This window comes from Vipera berus (genome assembly GCF_964194415.1).
Source record: "Vipera berus genome assembly, chromosome: 2".
NCBI classification, from domain to species: domain Eukaryota; kingdom Metazoa; phylum Chordata; class Lepidosauria; order Squamata; family Viperidae; genus Vipera; species Vipera berus.
In genome coordinates this window covers 10,559,722-10,581,443 of record NC_138203.1, presented here as the reverse complement: position 1 = coordinate 10,581,443, position 21,722 = coordinate 10,559,722, and the positions used below count along the sequence as shown (strand labels likewise).

Below are 21,722 nucleotides of genomic sequence, written 5' to 3'. Positions count from 1 at the left end.
CAGGACAAAGTCCATACGTTTCTGGGAAGTAGTAAAATCACTGGTGGGATTCAGCCGGTTCGCACCACTTCGGCAGAACCGGTAGCTAATTTTTTGTTGCCCAGGCCCAGAATGGACTTCTGGAAGTGGCATTCACACAGAGACCCGGTTGTTCACATATTTGAATCCCTCCACTGATACTCCAACCCAGGGTGACTATTGCAAAATCCCAAATTAAAGTTCTGCATTTGGGGCCGCTGGCACAACAAAGCCAGGCAGAAAAACAGCCCAGATACCCAGTTGCCACAAGCCGCCTGAGCGATGTTGGCACCAGACTGGCACAATTGCTGTGCAAAAAAAGCTCTGCTCATTCCTGCATTTCCTCCGAGTAGTAAGCATCAAAAGCTCCACGCGCTTGCTTAGAATCTCTACGCCCTGCCATGCAGCAGAAGACGGGGACCTTCAGCAGATGCCAGATAAAGAAATGAGATGGGAGGCTATATTCTTGGGAGTGGAAAGTGAATTCTACAGCAAGCATGGATGGCGCCAGCCCAGCCTAACAGGCACCTGGATCAGTTTTTGAAGTGCTGCAGAAACTCAGCTAGCCAGCAGGCATGCTGCAGGAGGATATATTTTTTTTAAAATTCTTATTTATACTTCATATTTCTTAACCACCCGCCTTCTTAAAAACCTCCAGTGATGAAGCACCCACAACCTCTGAAGGCAAATCATCCCACTGATTAATTAACAGAATAATTCAGTGGGAAGGGACTTTGGAGGTCTTCTAGTCCAACCCCCTGCTCAGGCAGGAGACCATTTCAGACAAAAATAGCTGTCCAGTCTCTTTTTAAAAACCTCCGGTGATGAAGCACCCACAACGTCCGAAGGCAAGTCTTTCCACCGATCAATTGTTCTAACTGTCAGGAAATTCCTCCTTAGTTCCAGATCGCTTCTCTCCTTGTTAAGTTTTCATCCGTTGCTTCTTGTCTTGCAGGTTCCGGTAATTTCTTTTACTTTGCGAAATGCAATTAAGTAGCTAACAGATATGTATTCATTGCATCTGGACCGCATAGCATTTAAAGGGTTTATCACCCACTAGTTACATTCACACAGCACAGTCAGCCAGGTCAGTGAAAAACCCTCTCAGATGCATTCACACAACATGTGAGGTTGGTTTAGTAGCGGTTCATTTTCCTTCCCTGGTTTAGTGGATTACGCTGGCTCTCCCTGCTTGGCCGTGACTCGGTGTCCTGTGTGGATCAGGAAAACAGGACGACAAGCCTGTGAGCGAGTTAAATGTGCTTTGCTGGTGCCGTAATTGGATTACTGTAATCTTTACAAGGAAGCCTGCAAAGGTCAGGCTCCTTAATCTTCAAGGAGCTGCTCAGATCCTGCTATGGAGACATAGCAGGCAATAAATTTAGCCCGGACTTCAAAGCCAGCCCTGCCCACCCTTCCTCAGTCCTGTCTGGGACAATCCAATAGCTGTGTGAACCCCCTGAGCTCATTCAGGGCCCTTAAAGAGCCTCAACTGTCCTCAGCTTACAGCCACAACTGGGACCAGCATTTCTGCGGTTAAGCAACAAGGTTGTTGAGTGACACCAGCCTGATCTGAGGACCTCGTTTGTCAAGATTGTTAAGTGGATCACTGCCGTTGTTAACTGAATTATCAGGTTGTTGAGTGAATCCAGTTTCCTCCATTTAACTCTGCTTGTTGGAAACTAGTGGGGAGATCACAAACAGCGATCACGTGAGCCCGGGACACCGCGACCATCATACACAAATGCCAGTTGCCAAGCACCAAATTCAGATCGCGTCACCATGGAGATGTGGTGAGGATTGTTAAGCGTGAGGAAAAGTCACTTTTTTCACATCGGTGTAACTTCACGTGGTTGTTAAAGAAATGATTGTAAATCAAGGACTGTCACAATTGAGCCGAAAATTTCCATTGCTAAGTGAGACAGTTGTTGAGTGAGTTTTGCCCTGTTTTATGACCTTTCTTGCCACAGTTGTTAAGTGAATGATTGCAGTTGTTAAGTGAGTAACACAGTCGTTAAGTGAACCTGGCTTCCCCCTCAACTTTGCTTGCCAGAAAGTTGCAAAAGGGGGAGTCACATGATCCCGGAATACCGCAAACGTCCTAAGTGTGAGTCAGTTGCCAAGGGTCTGAAGTTTGATCACCGGACTGTGGGGCTGCTGCAATGGCCGTAAGGGGTGAACAACCGTGCTAAGTCATATTTTTCCAGGGCTGTTGTATCTTTGAACAGTCACTAAATGAAATGTTGTAAGTCAAGGACTAGGTGTATTTACGGATTTACGTTCCGCCTTTATTTTTATAAATAGCTCAAGGTGGCGAACATTGTTGCCTCCCCTTTTAGATGCTCCGTGCAGGAGACCCTCTCTTTGGGCAGAAGGGTAGACTTGAGTTTGGGGGAGGGTGCAGTGGTGGGATTCAAATATGTGAACAACCGGTTCTCTGTGTGGATGCCGCTTCCGGAAGTCCGTTCAACAAAAAATTAGCTACCGGTTCTGCCGAAGTGGTGCGAACTGGCCGAATCCCACTACTGGGAGGGTCTCTCCTTAGATACCTCTTAAATAGGGCAGGGTTTGAACCTCCAAGCTCTTGACAATTCCAAGAAGTGATAAAAGTCCCATTGGGGTGCCTTTCTTCTTCTTACAGAGCCCGAAAAGCTGGATAGATGCCACTTGGCAGGATACACAGACCCAGTTGGGCCTCAGACCCCAGGCCCCCTCTTGGCACCAGTCCTCCTTTTTTCCACGCCGAAGCTCCAAACCCAGCATCCCGCTCTTTTGCATCGCTTCCCTGCCCCGGGAGTCCGTCCTGCATTCCAGCGGCACAAAACAGCCGCCTGGCCAGCCTGCAAAGACCTGGCTTGGCAGACAAAAGGCCCGTTTGGTTTCCTTGGCATTCCAAGAGAACGTTGGCAGGGAAAACAGACTGAAAAGGTGGGGCAGTGGACCGGGTTCAGGGATTGCCAGGGCCATTTCACCTCTTCATTCCCAGACTTCGAGGAGGAGAGAGGCCGTACCCCTCCCCAGCCATACCCCAGATCTGCCATCACCACAGCAACTCGGATCAGAAAGAAAATCTCAGCAGGAATAGGGGGCTGTTTGTGCTCTAGACAGGGGTTCTCTACCTTGGCCACTTTAAGACATGTGGACTTCAACTCCCAGAATTCCCCAGCCAGGCACTCTGGGAGTTTTTATTTATTTTTTTTATTTTAATTCCATTTATATCCTGCCCTTCTCCAAAGACTCACAAGCTTAGCAGTAGCCTTCATTCTATGTATATGCCTGCTTATTAGGGCTTTCACACCCCCCCCCAAGCGGCATTATTACAAAGTCAGCTTAATTGCCCCCAACAATCTGGGTCCTCATTTTACCTACCTCGGAAGGATGGAAGGCTGAGTCAACCTTGAGCCTGGTGGGATGCGAACCTGCACTAATTGCAGGCAGCTGGTGTTACTTAAGGAGGCATTAGCCCACTGCTCCACCAAGGCTCTGTTGAAGTCCACACATCTTAAAAGTTGCCACGGTTGAGAAAATCAGCTAGTACAGACATGTCAAACACAAGGCCCGGGGGCCGGATCCGGCCCGCGAAGTGGTTTCATGTGGCCCGCAAAGCCTTCCTGTAAACAGTGAGGGAACGGCCCCCACTGCCTTGGCCCTGGCCCAGAGACCCTCCTTCTGCCAGAGACCCTCAGATCTGTCCCACTTCTGCCCGGGCCCCCATACACACCCTTGATGCGAACGATGTAGAGCTGGCCACGCCCACCTAGTAGGCCATATGCACTCTAGCCACGCCCACCCAGTAGGCCACGCCCACCCAGGCCATACCCACCCGGCCCCCTGAGGGCAACCGCAATGCTGATGCGGCCCTCAATGAAATTGAGTTTGACACCCCTGAGCTAGTAGAAGCAGCAGCAGCAGCAGCAGAGGAGACTCCAGCAACAAAGAGGCAGAATTATTAGCGAGTTCTTTATTAAATGGAGATATGTCCAAAAAATCCTTTTGTTTCTAACTTGGCAAAAATACAGCCAGAGCTCCATGGGGCTCCATTGTGAAACACCCTGGGGTTTTAATACATTTCAGTTGCTAAATTTAAGGGGTGCCAGTCCTGTGCTTCGCAAGGAGCCTGCGTTGGCATCACCAACCTTCTTTTCTCCCTCCCCAAATTAGCCACTCTGTGCCTCTGGCGAAGGAAGAAGGTGTGTGGTTCACAAAAACGGTTGTAAATCACTTCAAACCTTCACTTAACGAATGTTGTAAGTCAAGCACCACTTACTTGGGTAAGGCTGAGAGACGTATGGTTCCCATTTCCCAGCTAGCTGCATTGCAACTCCATCTGCTTGGCCAAGACAAGCTGAACACATTACTGCTGTTACTATTTTATATCAAACATTTATACGGCTGCCCGTCTTCAATGAAACTTGACAATGCCCAAATAAAAGCAAGATACTGTTCGTTTAGTGACTGTTGAAGGTTACAACGGCACTTGAAAAAAAATGACTTATGACCGTTTTTCACACTGAGGACCGTTGCAGCATCCCCATGGGTCACCTAAATCAAAATTCAGACCCTTGGCAACTGGTTGGTATTTATGACAGTTGCAGTGTCCCGGGGTCATGTGATCCCCTTTTACGACCTTCTGACAGTAGGGAAGCCAGATTCGCTTAACAACCATATTACTAACTTAACCACTGCGGCGATTTGCAAGAGAGGTGGCGTAATGGCGCAAAGCTCGCTTAAAACTGTCTCACTGAGCAACGGAATTATTTTGCTCAACTGCGGTCGCCGTTCAAGGACGACTTGTACAGCAACCATGAAATAAAATCCTTAAAACAAACAGACCTCATCCTAGGATACCCGGGCCATCATTCAGCAGAATCAAAGAGGGTCCCAACCCCACCTCCCTGTGCGTTGTGAGACTTCAGTCTGAAAATTTGGCTTCCAACAAATAGAGAGAAAAAGCTGGGAAAAATAGCAAAACCGAGGCAGCCATTATGGGAGGACAAGCTGACCCCCTCTCCCCTAAACACCCATAATTTGAAGCCCACCCCCCTTTTCCTGTGCTGCCCCTGTTTGCACCCCGCAGGGCTGACTGCTCCGTGCTGCTCCCGCTGAGCATCCGGCTGCAGCACTGAACAGCCTTCGCTGGGGTACAGCTGGCAGCTGGCAGGCCTCCCTCCCCTGTCAGCAGAACCCAGAGCCAAAGACCCAGCCTTCCCTCCCAGCCCACTGCCCCAAATGCAAGGGGCCATCTTTGGGTAAGCGTAAGACAAGACTCCCTCAGGTGCGTTTCGCTTGGCCGGGCTCACGTCCCCCTCAATTCAAGCTGCTATGAAAACACACCTTCCGAAGCCAATGGAAGAAAATAACTTCTGCTGGATCGAACGGTGCCCATGTTTATTTAATCAAACCCAGATGCTGAAGGTGCCGGGCCAGGGAAGGAGGATGCAAAGCCCAGGACCCCAGGGGGGGGGAGAGGGAGGGGGGGGAAGAGGGAAGAATAAAGGGGAAGCTTGTCTCAGACAGGCCTGGGGGGGGGCTGGCTCCTGAAGTGCCAGATGATGGGGGCAGGAAAGGCGAGGGGCTTGGGAAGGGGAAACAGTGGGAGCTGATGGAAGCCTGCTTCTGATTTTGGAAACTTGAAGCTGATCCAGGGTCCGCTGCCAAAGCAGACAGCGTCTTGGGAAAAGAGGATCTCAAGGATCCATGTGTTCTCTGCTTCTCCCCACGGCAGCTTTTGGGGGTGATGTGGTGCATCCAAACATATAGGCACCTCTCTATCAATGAATCCCTAAATGAACAAGTGGATACCGTGTCTGCATGGTAAAAAAGTTGCCCAGGGTGTCTTTCTGCATGTGTGAATGCATACTGGTGTGCGGTTGTTTACAGATTCGGAATCTGAAAACTGGGAACATGGCAGGTGTAGACATTGGGATCCCTACTTTCTGTCTTTTGCAGAAATAAGAGCTTTGCATATGTCCTATAGCCAGCTAAACAGTCTTTTATTCATACTAGCGGATTTTTTCTTCTCCTACTCTTCCTTACAGAATTCTTTTAACTCAAAAAATATTCTTAGCTCTTTTTGCACAATTGAGATCTCCTCCCATACTTTCATGTCTACGGACGGTAAAGGCCGCTCCAAAGCCTTTTTCCTTCTTTTCGGTAAATACTTCGTGGTTGGTTCGGAGGTATATTTTGGATCTTGTCTTGCTGAATTGTCTCACTTCAGCATCATTTTTTTCCGCTACGGGGAAACATGAGTTTCTAGGATATTTATTTGAATCCTTTGTTCCTTTCATTCTCCCAGTACATCCTGTGCCACTGGCTGCCACGCTATCAGCCATTTGCCTGAAATGGTGTAGGGTTTCCTGCCTGAGCAGGGGGTTGGACTAGATGACCTCCAAGGTCCCTTCCAACATTATTACTCTTCTTCTTCTTCTTCTTCTTCTTCTTCTTCTTCTTCTTCTTCTTCTTCTTCTTCTTCTTCTTATTATTATTATTATTATTATTATTATTATTATTATTATTAATAATAATAATATATTATTATTATTATTATTATTATTATTATTATTATTATTATTATTATTATTATATCTTAAGATGCATGAGACTCACCCTTCACACTTAAAGCCAAGCCTCGCCATATCATATTCATTGTCAGTTTGCTTCTGGGTTCAATTCAAGCTATTGATTATTACCTATAAAGGCTTACATGGTTATTTGAGGGTATTTCTTCTACCATTGTATCAGAGGGGCGTGTTATGGGTCCCTTTTTTTGCCATGGCACATACACCCCCTCCCCCCACCACCTTTGGAACTTCATCTTCTTTTAGGTTAGGCCCCAAAGCATCAGGTTTGGGGACCCTGTGGGGGAGTGTGAAACCTGCAAAATGAATACATTGTCCATAAGCTGTTTGTTGGTTGGCCCTGTCCTCTGTTTTATGTTTCTGGTAAAATTGGCTTTAATTATTTCAGCTTTTTAATTGTTTTTATTTCTACAATTTCTTTTTTCTTATTTTAATTCAAGAGCCACCCAGAGTCTCACAGAAGAGATGGATGGTTATATAAATTTGGAGGAAGTAAATAAATATTCATGTTTTCTTCTTTTGAAACGCTGAAGAGCTCCACACACATCGCAAGCATGCCTTCAATTTGGCAGAAAGACATTGTGATGTCAACCACATAAAGGTTCTGCATGTCAGCTTCTTTCATTAAGGGGTTCCTTGAAATGGACCGCCTGGCCAGAAGGGAAGTTAGCCCACAGCAACAAAGTCCAGATTGTGAAGCTCATCTATGGCAAAAGCGAATTGCCTGAATTATCTAACCCAGGAGACTCCAAACTTTGTAACTTTGTGGACTTCAGTTCCCAGAATTCCTCAGCCAACTAGAGCAGGGCCTCCCAAACTTGGCAACTTTGAACGTTGTGGACTTCAACTCCCAGAATTCCTCAGCCAGCCATGCTGGTTGAGGAATTCTAGGAGTTGACGTCCTCAAGTCTTCCAAGTTGTCAAGTTTGGAGGCCCCTGGTTTAAGCAAGCATAACATGAGATATGACCTAATACCCAGGTTTATTAAATATGACTGTATTACGTATCGCAAGGTAGCCCAAATTAAACATTCTTATTAAGTAGATTCATGTCAAGTGATACACAATTTGGATCTATATGGCCTCTTGTGACAATGCTGAGATGTTTCTAACAAGGTTAAGAGCAATCCATCTTCCAGAAGAACATAAGTGTGAAAAGGCGCCTCAGCCCAGGTCAACTTTTTGGTCTTCTCTGGAGGAGACACAGTTTAATTCAGCTTGAAGAATCTTAGAACCAGATTCATGGATGACTCACCATCACAAGATCCCTTCTTGCTACATTTTCATTACGATGGCCGGAACAGTGAACCTCTGCAAAGAACCATCATCCTGGGTGCAAATTCTGATGGTTGTAGAACCAAAGTATCTGGAGAGACAGAAAAGTAGCAAATGAAGATAAAAATATGTGTCCCAGGATAATGTTGCAGGATCCAATCTGGGTTGGTAACAAGAACCAAAGTTTTATTTTTCCAGGCTTTCAGACTTGTTCTGGAGTCCATCCCCAAGGAACTTCTTTCTTTCCAGAATGTGTGCCCTGGGCTGTTCTTTGTGTTGTATGTTGAATGGAATGGAATGGAATACAGGATGAGAGTAGAGTAGAACAGAAAGAACAGAAAGAACAGAACAGAACAGAATAGAAAATATGGAATAGAGTAGAATAGAATAGAATAGAATAGAATAGAATAGAATAGAATAGAATAGAATAGAATAGAATAGAATAGAATAGAATAGAATAGAATAGAATAGAATAGAATAGAATATATGGAATGGAATGGAATGGAATGGAATGGAATGGAATGGAATGGAATAGAATAGAATAGAATAGAATAGAATAGAATAGAATAGAATAGAATAGAATAGAATAGAATAGAATAGAATAGAATAACAGAGTTGGGAGGGACCTTTGAGGTTTTCTAGTCTAAACCCCTGCTCAGGCAGGAAACTCTATACAAAGGTCCCCAACCTCCAGTTGGTGGACAAGCACCGGGCCGCAGCATGCCAGCATCCGGTCTGCACAAAAAAGCGAAGCCCATCCATGGGATGCAGGCAACACAAGAAACCACGCCCCTTCCGATCCGCAGAAAAACCCCTCCCCACAGAACCGGTCCCTGGTGCCTAAAAGGTCGGTGGCCTCTGCCCTATACAATTTCAGACAAGTGGCTATCTGATCTCTTCTTAAAACCTCCAGTGATGGAGCACCCACAACTTCTGGAAACAAACTGTTCCGCTGATTAATTATTCTCACCATTAGGAAATTTCTCCTGACTTCTAGGTTTTTTTCTCTCCTTGATTACTTTTCCATCCCTTGCTTCTTGTCCTGCCTTGGAGAATAGGCTGACACCCTCCCTCCCTCCCCACCTCTTCTTAGTGGTTCCTGGTTGTATATAGCTTTTACTGGTTAATTAGGATGATGATGATGATGATGATGATAATAATAATAATAATAATAATAATAGTAATAATAATAATAATAATAATAATAATAATAATAATAAAGTTGGAAGGGACCTTGGAGGTCCCTGGCTGTTAAGTCGTTAATTATTGTTTCCTTGTAACCACATAAACCATATAGCCATATAAATACATTGCGTAGAACAGGGGTAGTCAACCTTGGCTCTTTTATGACTTGTGGACTTCAACTCCCAGAATTCCTGAATTCTGGGAGTTGAAGTCCATGAGTCATAAAAGAGCCAAGGTTGCCTACCCCTGGCGTAGAACAACCCAGTGCACACATTCTGGAGAGAGAAAAGTTCTCTGAGGATGGACTCCAACACGAGCCAAGAAGCGTGGAAGAACAAACCTTTGCTCCCTGTGACCGACTCAGATTGGATTCTCCAGAAAGAAATACCCACACATTAACGTCCACATGATCCCACTCTCTACCCGTAAACGCTTGGCAATGTGGCCATGTTTATCTGGGAACATGGACCGGGAAGGGCGCCTCCAGCCCCCAAGAACCTCCTGGATCTCACTGGCCTTTCCACAGCCAGATCTGACCATCCTCCTTTCCCTCCCTCCTTGTTCCGCAATCCTCCCTTTCTTTGCATTGTCCTCTGGGAGGCTTCCCAGCCCTTGACCCACAAGCGGTTGGGAAGAGGAGCCCGTCTGAGTTCAAGGAAGAGTTGGCAGCCTCTTCTGTGGCTGGCTTGGGCATACAGCCAAAGCAGCATCTCTGCTTCTCCATCAGCTGTCACCTTTCTCCAAGGGCACCAATCCCGTAAGGCAGGGCTCTCCAACCTTAGCAACTTTTCAGACATCTGGACTTCAGCTGCCAGAATTTTCCCAGCCAGCATGAATTCTGGGAATTGAAGTGCTGGCTGAGGAATGCTGGGAGTTGATGTCCGCAAGTCGTAAAGTCGCCAAGTCTGCAGAGCCCTGCCATAAGGGCCCAGCAGAGCCCAGGCACTGCTCCTCCTTGTTTGGGAAGACCGCAGCAATGATCGGAGCAGCTGTGTTCCTGAGATACAGTGGATCCCCTTGGCTGATGCCAGCTCTTTTTTTTATTTTCACTCTTCGCAATTCAAAATTTTTATTAGTTTATCCAGATACAATATAAAATACAAAAAAAAAACCACAGAAGAAAATATACTCTTCTATAGCTTGCTAAATGACTTAAATGAGGGAATAAAAGGGGAACTCATCAAATTTGCAGATGACACTAAGCTGGCAGGAATAGCCAACACCCCAGAAGACAAGCTCAGAATGCAAAAAGGTCTTGACAGACTTGAACAATGGGCCCTATCCAGCCAAATGATATTTAATGTGGAGAAAAGCAAGGTTTTACGCCTGGGAAGGAAAAACCAAAGGTAGAAGTATAGATTAGGCGAAACCTGGCTGAAAAACAGTCAACTGCGAGAGAGACCTTGGAGTCACTTAAACATGAGTCAGCTGTGTGCGGCAGCAGCCAAAAAAGCTAATGCAATCCTTGGTTGCATAAACAGAAGCATAGAATCAAGATCACGCGATATTTTAAGGCATGCTCTGTTGCGAGTTTGGAAAAAGTATAGACTTAAGTTAAATTATAAGATACCTATATGGGCAATACCAAAACACGCAATAGAAAATATAAGTGTTGGGTTTAAACATGATGTGACTACATATAAGGAAATTTTAAGTTTGGAAAGGAATGTATGGTATTTGAAGCCGTATAATATCTTAAGAGAAGAAAAGATTGTACAAACTTGGTTTCAGTATGGGCAATTACAGGCCAGGTGGAAAGAAGACCAGAAAATTGGTTTTTCAATGACTGATGAAAATCTGGTAAAGCAAATTAGAGATCAAGGTCAAGCACATATTAAAAGGATATATCTTGCATTGATAGAAATTGATTCAGAGACAGAACTTGTTAAAGACTGTATGATAAAGTGGGCTCAGAATTTTCAAGAAGTTATTACAATGGATACTTGGGAAAAGATTTGGGTGAGAAATGTAAAATTTACGCAAGCTCAAAACTTAAGAGAGAATTTTTATAAAATGTTCTATAGGTGGCACTTAGATCCTAAAAAATTAGCAAGTATGTATCCGAACTGCCAGCCTAAATGTTGGAGGTGTGGTGGTGAAGATGCAACGTATTTTCATATATGGTGGACTTGTAAAAGGGTTAAAGCTTTTTGGATTAAAATTTGGTGGAATATGCAAAAAATATTCAAGAAAAGGATAAAGTTCTGTCTGCAATTGTTTTTACTGGGCATTATCACAGATACTACTGTTGTGGACAGTAAGTTGATGTTGAATTTAATTACGGCAGCGAGACTTTTAGTAGCGCAATATTGGAAGAAGGAAGAACTGCCGACTATAGAAGAATGGACTTTAAAAGTTTCCAACCTGGCGGAAATGGCAAAGATTTCAGCGTATTTGAAAGACCAATCGCAACAGAGATACATTGTGGAATGGAGGAGATGGATTGATTATATTCAGAATAAATATGGGACTAAAAAGTTTCACTTAGCATTTGAATAAGTAGTGGATTTATATGATGTATAACTAGCTTGTAGTTATTTCATTAAGAGTTAAAGAGCGATAGAATTTAATATTTTATTGTTGTTTGCATATTTTAGATTATGTTTGTTTGTATTTTTATACCCTGTATTTAGCTCTGGGAAGTCGGGGAGGGGGGGAGGGGAGGGGAGAGTTGGGGAGGTTTGGGGAGAGGGGAGGGGGAGGGGAGGGGTTTTGTATTCAAAAATGTACTGTAAAACTTTTCAATTAAAAAAAAAGATCACGTGAAGTATTAGTACCACTTGTTAAAGCCTTAGTAAGGCCACCTCTGGAATCCTGCATCCAGCTGTGGTCACATTACAAAAAAAAGATGTTGAGACTTTGGAAAAAGTGCAGAGAAGAGCAACTAAGACGATTAAAGGTCTGGAGACAAAAACATATGAAGAACGGTTGCAGGACTTAGGTATGGCCAGTCTGGAGAAAAGAAAGATTAGGGGGGACATGATAGCAGGATTACAGTATTTGAGAGGCTGCCATAAGGAGGAGGGGGTCGATTTGTTTTCCAAAGTCCCCCCCTGAAGGCAGACAGGAAACAATGGTTGGAAACTAATCAAGGAGAGAAGCAACCTGGAATTAAGGAGAAACTTCCTAACAATGTGCACAATCAACCAGTGGAACAGCTTTGCCTCCAGAAGTTGTGGATGCTCCATCACTGGAGGTTTTCAGAAAGAGACTGGACAGCCACTTGTCTGAAAGGATATAGGCCAGGGTCTCCTGTTTGAGCAAGGGGTGGGACTAGAAGACCTCCAAGATCCCTTCCAGCTCTATTGTGATTGATAATGGAAAAGTAAGGGAGGAAAAGCCTTTGACTGACAACTCCTTTTGGGGCAGTAGAATAAGATAATAGTATCAACCCTCAACATTGTATTTTTACATAATAATATAAACTAGTGACAGATTTTATTTTCCTGGGCTCCAAGATCACTGCAGACGGGGACTGTAGCCAAGAAATTAAAAGACGCTTGCTCCTGGGGAGGAAAGCCATGGCAAATCTAGACAGCACACTGAAAAGCAGAGACATCACCCTGTCAACAAAAGTGCGTATAGTCAAGGCTATGGTCTTCCCAGTTGCAATGTATGGCAGTGAAAGTTGGACCATAAGAAAGGCTGAGCGCCAAAGAATTGAGCCCTTTGAACTATGGTGCTGGAGAAGACTCCTGCGAGTCCCTTGGACTGCAAGGCGATCAAACCGGTCAGTCCTAGAGGAGATCCACCCTGACTGCTCTTTAGAAGGCCAGATCCTGAAGCTAAAACTCAAATCCTTTGGCCACCTAATGAGAAGGAAGGACTCACTGGAGAAGAGCCTAATGCTGGGAAAGATTGAGGGCAAGAGAAGAAGGGGACGACAGAGAATGAGGTGGCTGGATGGAGTCACTGAAGCAGTAGGCGTGAGCTTAAATGGACTCCAGAAGATGGTAGAGGACAGGAAGGCCTGGAGGAACATTGTCCATAGGGTCGCGATGGGTCAGACACGACTTCGCAACTAACAACAACAACATAAACTAGCCATTTCTGTAACAACAAACCTATTAATCTGCAAAACCCAAGATCCCAGCTCTTTTTAAATCAGCCCAGCTTCATGGCTTCCTGCACTTCAAAGTTCGCCTGCTGCTGGACACGGGAAGACAGAGATCCAAAGAGTTCCTCAACCCTGGCAGTTTTAAGGAGGATGGACTTCAACTCCCAGGATTCCCCAGGCAGCAGCCTGGCTGGGGAATTCTGGGAGTTGAAGTCCACTCATCTTAAAGGAGCCACGGTTGAGAAACTCTGCCCTACAGCCAAACACCTCCCAGAAACTTCTTTCTTTGATTTGTTAGCTGAAAATGTTGATAACCCCTCCAAGGATGTTGTGGCAGGATGCTTCCCTTGCCAATCACAACTACTGTATAGTTTTATTTTAAAGTTTGTATATAGTACCTCAGCCAAAGTTGTAATCGAGTTGGGCAGCTTACAAATTTAAACAAACTTCAAAAACCAACAAATAAATAATACATAAAATTAAGGAAAAAATTACATTTAAGGAAAAAAAATGAAATACCAAAGAGTTGGTGAAAAATCAATTTTAGGATGGAAATATTGCAAAACTGCAGCATACATTCTGAACTGTTCCTTTTATTTATTTACAGGGCTTCCAATCGGTCCGATTCTGAGTAGGGTACATTTCCCCAAATCCATTACTCGGGTAAAACAGATCTAAAAGAAAATAAACGCAATCAACGCAATATTGCTCATTGCAAAATCAAATGAAAACGAAAACGTCTTCCGTTACAATGCAAGCCGTAGAGAATCTAAACAGTAAAACCCAAAGAAACGTGAGCTCAGCCCTGCCTGAAGGGTTCCATGACACAGCCCAGCCTCTACAAACTTTCTGGAAACCAGGGGCAGGGTGTGTGTGTGTGTGTGTGTGGATTGTTGTTGTTGTTGTTGTGTGTAACTTCATTCTTTTTTGTTTCTCTAGCCAAGAAAAAAACTTCCAGTGCTTCTCCAAATCTCCAGGCCTTGTCCCTCAATTCCACCCCGTGCCCCACCCCAATGCTCACACAGGAGCAGTGCCTTCCCCCTCCCCCCAAAGTTTTGCCCATCGGACCCTCCCTGCCCAGCTGTGGGTTCTAATTCTGGAGAGAGAGGCCCAACTGAGGCTGGCACAGGCTTTGCAAAAGTCAGCAGCAAAAGGCAAAGCCGGGTCCTCCCCTCCTCCTTTGCTGGTCCCCACAGTTCAGGCTTGGCTGGCTGCTCTGCTCAGCCCCCACCCCCGTGACCCCCCACCCCCAGCCAAAGACCCTTGCAAAGGTTGCACCGCCTTCATTGCTCCTAGCCAGTTCTGTTTGTGCAGATAGGAATGCTCAAGAGGAAGAAACCAAGCTGCTGGACCTTCCCAACAGTGAGGACAATTAAGCAGTGGAACGACTGGCCTCCAGAAGTTGTGGGTGCTCCATCCAGGGAGAGTTTTAAAGAAGAGATTGGGCAACCATTTGAAATGGGTCTAGGTCAGTGATGGCGAACCATTTAGAGACCGAGTGCCCAAACTGCAACCCAAAACCCACTTATGTATGGTCGGGTGCCGGGTAGGTGTGGCCCATTGGGTGGGCGTGGCCCATTGGGTGGGTGTGGCCAATTGTATGGGCATGGTGCATTGCAAGGGCGTGGCTGCGGTGGTAACGGCAGACTGGGTGGGGCTAAAAACTTCAATCAATTCTAACTTTGCGAGATCTTTTTGTTTTCCCCCGCGAGAAGTTGAAATTGATCTATTGAACCTTTTTTTTTTCCACATGGCGGAGGCCTAAAGCGAAAAGGTTTTATAAAACTCAGCTGAAGGCCTAGGACGGGGGCGACGTGCCCCACAGAGAAGACTCTGCGTGGCACCTGTGGCACCTTTGCCATAGGTTCGCCACCACAGGTCTAGGTCAGGGGTCTTCAAGCTTGGCCCTTTTATGACTTGTGGACTTCAACTCCCAGAATTCCTCAGCCAGCTTTGCTGGCTGAGGAATTCTGGGAGTTGAAGTCCACAAGTCATAAAAGGGCCAAGTTTGAAGACCCCTGGTCTAGGTTCTCCTGCTCGAGCGGGGGGTTGGACTAGAAGACCTCCAAGGTCCCTTCCAACTCTGTTACTCTGAAGATGGGCAAATACAGCCTCCCAACCGCTGCCTGAGTGGGACCCCTGCTTGGCCCAACACCCATGGGTGTGTGTGTGTGTGGGGGGTCTTCTGGTTCCTGGCTGAGAAACTCCATCACGCCCTCCCCTCAGACCCCCCTCCCACCCCCACCCCCCGGCCAATGCTCAGAATGCTGACCTAGAACTGTTAGGAAAAGGAAGTCCTTCTGGATTCAGCAGAAGCCAGAATTTCCTTCGGTCACCAAGTTCTTCGCTGGAAGAAAATGGCAGACTTCCATATAATCGGGAACTTGCGCAGGATAATCAGGGCAGGACATAAATCTTTTCTTCCCGAGGCCCTGGTGAGTAAGTTGCAATTCTCAAGAGTTCCCAAGAAGCGGGCTGGGGAGGCTGGGAACTGTGATCCGGGCATGGCAGGGGTGTGTTGCGGTGTTTATGTGTGTGTGTGTGTGTGTGTGTGTGTGTGTGTCAGGGTGGGTAGGGAGATTTAGCAGAAGAGGAAGGAAGCTGTTTGGGGACAGACCCGGCCTCTCCCTTACGCAACAGGAAGGGAAGCCAGCTTAGAGGACTGGGGCTGGCATCTCCTGGCCCCCTTAGTGGCCTGGGGGGGGAGGAGGAAATCGGACCCCTTTTCCCTGGGGAGGCCAAGAGCTGTGAAGGGCTGCCTTTTGCTCCTCCCGAATCGCCGCCGCCCTCGGCTGAGGTTCCTTGGGATAGGTAGAGGTGGAGGTTTTCAAGAAGAGACTGCATAGCCATTTGTCCAGAATGATAGAGGGTCTTCTGCTTGGACAGAGTGTTGGACTTCCAAGGTCCCTCCCAACACGGTTATTCTGTTAATTAACCAATAGGTCAGTTTGTCTTCAGATGCTGTGGATGCCCCATCCCGGGAGGTTTTGAAGAAAAGATTGGACAGCCATTTGTCTGGAATGATACAGGTTTCCTGCTTGAGCACAGGGTTGGACTAGAACAGGGGTGTCAAACTCAATTTCATTGAGGGCCGCATCAGCACTGCGGTTGCCCTCAGGGGGCCGGGTGGGTATGGCCAGGGTGGGCGTGGCCTACTGGGTGGGCGTGGCTAGAGTGCATATGGCCTACTGGGTGGGCGTGGCCAGCTCTACATCGTTCGCATCAAGGGTGCCTATGGGGGCCTGGGCAGGAGTGGGACAGATCTGAGGGTCTTTGGCAGAAGGAAGGTCTCTGGGCCAGGGCCAAGGCAGTGGGGCCCGTTCCTGTTCTGTACCAGCCTGCTACCGGCCCTGCAGCAAAAGCAGGGACAACCCCTTTACAAACGGCAAGAGGCTGGAATAAAGCCTGCCAAATTTATTAACATAAAACAGACACCAACCATGAAACAGGAGCCATGAAACAGGACTATTCAAGCGGTTGCCTTCAGCAAACCAGCCCTCCCACACATTCCCCTTTTAAACAGTTCAAGGCGTGGCTTCTCTCTTCCTCCTTCCGAGGTGCCCCATTGCCTTCCTCTGTTTACTCCTGATTGACTGCCTCCTGCGTCGGGCGTCCTTGAACAGGGCCAGCTGTGGGTCATCTTCATCCACACTGTCAGGCTCACACAGCTGGGTCTCCGTCGTGACCAGGTGGGAGGGGCCTGGCTGAGGGCTCTGCGGAGCCTCAAGGCCATCATCAGCAAGCTCTTCAACACCCCCCTCCTCCTCCTCTGAGTCGTCCGACCCAACTGCCGAACCCACAGGCTGACCCTGAATCACAACAGTTCCCTCACTGTTTCCAGGATGGCTTCGCGGGCCGCATGAAACCACTTCGTAGGCCAGATCCGGCCCCCGGGCCTTGTGTTTGACATGTCTGGACTAGAAGACCTCCAGGGTCCCTTCCAACTTTGTCATTCTGTGTTCAGACTGCACCCCACCCCCCCTCAGAATATCCTTCCTCAACCAACGGAACCAGGAAGGACAGCTGCCCATTGTGGGTCTGTCACACCCCATGCCCCCTTTCTGACGGGAAGATAAGACCCCCTCCACTTTGTCTTGAACAGCCCGGCTGGTCAGAGGCCCATGGATAGAGGAGAAGCAGAGGGGGCACCATAAAGCCCCAAGGTTGTTTTTCTTTGGGCAGGGGGAAAAGCAGGAGCAAAATACCGGAAATGAAACCATGGGGAGTGGGAAGGTCTTCTGAGCCCCACCCCCCTCCTGCCCTGGCATTGGGTTCCAGCAAACCAAGCATGTCTGAGTGACCTTCCATGCTCACTGCAGCTCTTCCAGCACCCATTCAAGTCCAATCATATTAAAGCATGCTGGCTGGGCATTCTGGGAACCAAAGTCTTCCCACCTTAAAGCAGTCCGGCTAAGGAATTCTGGGAGCTGAAGTCCACCCACCTTAAAGCATGCTAGCTGAGGAATTCTGGGAACTGAAGTCCTTCCATCTTAAAGCATGCTGGCTGGGGGATTCTGAGAGTTCGTCCACTTATCTTCAATTTGCCCAGTTTGATAAACATTGCCCTAGGGCAGGGGTAGGCAACCTTGGCTCTTTTATGATTCGTGGACTTCAACTCCCAGAATAGCTGGCTCAGGAATTCTGGGAGTTGAAGTCCACGAGTCATAAAAGAGTCAAGGTTGCGTACCCCTGCCCTAGGGCCTATGTAAACAGCAGTTGACAGAACTTCAGCTGTGGCACCAATCCCAGGGCCCGCCTGCTCTTTACACACCCAGCGTTCAGCCGCAGGGTGGCAAAATCCCCCAGAAACCCTCGCTCAGCACAGCAAAAAGGCCTTGCAATCTTAAGGGTGGTGGGGCATCTTCTGTGTTCACTTGGGCTGATCTAATGCTTCCCCTTTGGGGCTTCTGCAAAGGCAGCTTTACAGTATCTGGCCCTCTCTAATCTTAGCCCTTTTACAAGCTGTGAGGATTGGAACTGCTGAGTGTAGAACATTGTGTGTGTGTGTGTGTGTGTGTGTGTGTGTGCGTGTGTACATGCAAACATGTGTGGTGGTATCCAACTCTGCCAAGATTCAGGCTGCGTTAAGTTTTGGACTGTTTGGGTGCAGCATCCACCCAGTTTGATGGACCATTTTGCCCTCCTGTGGAAGCACATGCAGAGATTGAAAATTTGTCCTGTTTTTCCCCCCCTCCTACACACTGGACAAGCAAAGGTGCCCTTTGCTGCAATTTCTCCGTCCTTCGCTTCTAGACACTTCTCAGAATTAAGCACAGCATTCTTTCCCCTCCTGCTCTGCCATTTCTCACTGCAGTTTGGCAAACAATCAGTCGAGATAAATTATGACTCTGCAAGATGTAAACATTAGCAAGGCGGATAACTTGGGAAGGAAACTTCAGGCACCAGAAAGCAACCCCAGATGGAATTCCTAGATCAAGAAGGCTGCAGAAAAGTGCCACCCAGCCACTGACCACGTTCAACTCAGAAAGCGAAGTTGGGGTGTGTGTGTGGGGGGGGGGGAGGTCTGCAAGGAGCCAAGGCCCTAACGTTGCAAGAGTACCCTCCAAAACTCTTCTGGATACACCCAAGCTGCTGGAAACCCAAAGGGGTCGGACCTCTTGCCCACCAGAACTGACCTCCAAGGGGTAAAAAAAAGGTCACACTTGGGACACTGCATCCAGTTTTGGTCACTACATTACAAAAAAGATGTCGAGACTTTGGAAAATGTGCAAAGAAAGGCAACTAAGATGATTAAAGGCCTGGAGAGTAAAACATATTTTTATTTATTTATTTATTTATTTATTTATTTAAATTTATATACCGCCCTATTCCCGTAGGACTCGGGGCGGTTTACAGGGAAAATTAAAAGTTAAAATACATCACATACAATTAAAAACTGCTAAGTTTGTAAGCCGCCCTGAGTCTTCGGAGAAGGGCGGGATATAAATGGAATTAAAATAAATAAATAAAATAAAAATAAATAAAACTAAGATTAAATTAATCCCTGAACTTAACTAAAACCCCATTAATTAAATAATTAAAACCCCTCAGTCTGGGCCAGACAGCTCAAAAAACCAAGTTTTCAAGTCCCTACGAAATGAGCGAAGGTCGGGGGCGGTCCTAAGCTCCATGGGAAGCTGGTTCCAAAGGGCCGGCGCGTCCACAGAGAACGCCCTTCCCCTGGGAATAACCCGCCAGCATTCCTTAACCGGCGGTACCCTAAGAAGGCCCTCCCTGTGGGAGCACACAGGACGATGGGAAGTTGATGCCGGCAGCAGGTGTTCCCTTAGATAATCCGGACCCAAGCCATTTAGAGCTTTATAGGTCATTACCAGCACCTTGAATCTCACCCGGAGGGCAACCGGAAGCCAATGCAGCTCACGGAGAAGAGGTGTTACACGGGAGTATCGGGAAACTCCCATAACAACTCGCGCAGCTGCATTCTGCACCAGCTGAAGCCTCCAAGTGGTCCTCAAGGGCAGCCCCATGTAGAGAGCGTTGCAGTAGTCTAGCCGGGAGGTCACAAGCGCATGGGTGACTGTGCGTAGGGCATCTTGGTCCAGATAGGGCCGCAACAGGCGCACCAGACGAAGCTGGGCAAAAGCCCCCCTGGTCACGGCTCCTATGTGATCTTCAAAATTGAGCCGTGAATCCAAGAGGACGCCCAAGTTGCGAGTCCTATCTACGGGGGGTAACACCTCACCCCCCATCGTTAGTGGTGGAACAACCTGGTTTATCCGAGATGCTGATATGCACAGCCACTCAGTCTTGGCAGGATTGAGTCGAAGCCTGTTTCTCCCCATCCAAACCCGGACTGCTTCCAGGCAACAGGACATCACGTCGAGTGCATCACTGGGTTGGTTCGGGGTGGAAAGAAAAAGTTGGGTATCATCAGCGTACTGATGATACCCCACCCCGAAACCACGAATGAGCTCGCCCAGCGGTTTCATGTAGATGTTGAACAGGAGGGGAGAGAGGACCGACCCCTGAGGGACTCCACAAACGAGAGACCTCGGGGCGGACCTCTGCCCTCCCGTCAACACCGACTGCGAGCGGCCCAGGAGGTAGGAGGAGAACCACCGTAAAACAGTGCCTCCCACTCCCAAACCACTGAGACGCCGCAGTAGGATACCATGGTCGATGGTATTGAAAGCCACTGAGAGATCTAAAAGGACTAGGACAGAGGAACATCCCCTGTCCCGAGCCCACCAGAGATCATTCACCAGTGCGACCAATGCCGTCTCCGTGCTGTACCCGGGCCTGAAACCCGATTGGTACGGGTCCAGATAATCAGTTTCCTCTAGGAACAGAGGAAGCTGAAGAACGGTTGCAGGAATTGGGTATGTCTAGTTAGGAGGACACTGACTTTTCTACGGTGTCCTATCTATGTTTCCTGGTAAAATACATGGGAAAATCTTATTTGGGAAAATTCCACTTAGGACTGGTAAAATACATGGGAAAATCCTGTTTCAGAAAATTCCAATTAGGGTTAGGTCAGCATGAATTCAGAGAGCAAAATACACATCACCAATAAACACACAGTGCTTGGGAATGGTTAGGAGGGCACTGACTTTTCTAGGCTGCCCTGTCTATATTTCCTGGTAAAATACATGGGAAAATCCTATTTGGGAAAATTCCAATTAGGGTTAGGGTTAGGTCAGCATGAATTCGGAGAGCAAAATAGACATCACCAACAAACATGCAGTGCTTGGGAATGGTTAGGAGGGCACTGACTTTTTTACAGTGCCCTATCTTTGTTTCCTGGTAAACTACATGGGAAAATCCTATTTGGGAAAATTCAAATTAGGGTTAGGATTAAGTCACCAAGAACTCGGAGAGGAAAATGAACTTCGGAAACAAGTTCTGGGTGCTTGGAAATGGTAAGGAGGGCACTGATGTTTCTACCTATCCTATCTATGTTTCCTGGTAAAATACATGGGAAAATCCAATTTGGGAAAATTCCACTTAGGGTTAGGTCACCATGAAATTGGAGAGCAAAATGGACATTGCAAAGAAATTCGGTGTGCTTGGGAATGGTTAGGGGGCCTCTGACTTTTCCAGGCTGCCCTATCTATGTTTCCTGGTAAAATACATGGGAAAAATCCTATGTGGGAAAATTCCACTTAGGACTAAGGTTAGGTTGTTAGTATGAACTCAGAGAGCAAAATGGACATCAGCAACAAACTCGGAGTGCTTGGGAATGTTAGGAGGGCACTGACTTTTCTAGGCTGCCCTATCTATGTTTCCTAGTAAAATACAGGGGAAAATCCTATTTGGGAAAATTCCTCTTAGGGTTAGGGTTAGGTCACCATGAACTTGGAGAGCAAAATGGACATCGGCAACAAACCCGGAGTTCTTGGGAATGGTTAAGGGGGCACTGAGTTTTCTACGGTGTCCTATCTATGTTTCTTGGTAAAATACATGGGTAAATCCTATTTGGGAAAATTCCAATTAGGTTTAGGGTTAGGTTAGCATGAACTCATAGAGGAAAATGGACATCGGCAACAAACCCGGAGTTCTTGGGAATGGTCTAGTTTAATAAAAAGAAGGACTAGGGGGTGACATGATAGCAGGAGTCCAATATCTCAGGGGAATCCAGCTATTCTC

General features: G+C 47.0%; 1 protein-coding gene across 4 annotated transcripts in view; it reads right to left on the bottom strand.

Annotated features, from left to right (window-relative positions):
- IL11RA (interleukin 11 receptor subunit alpha) overlaps nt 1–21,722 on the bottom strand; it is a 105,571-nt gene that overhangs the window by 43,175 nt on the left and 40,674 nt on the right. For all 4 annotated transcript variants that reach the window (XM_081319283.1, XM_081319287.1, XM_081319285.1 and 1 more), the window contains exon 2: nt 7,854–7,964. In XM_081319283.1, the coding sequence (XP_081175409.1) occupies nt 7,854–7,856 (3 nt within the window). In that variant the 5' untranslated portion in view covers nt 7,857–7,964. The remainder of the gene's footprint in view (nt 1–7,853; nt 7,965–21,722) is intronic.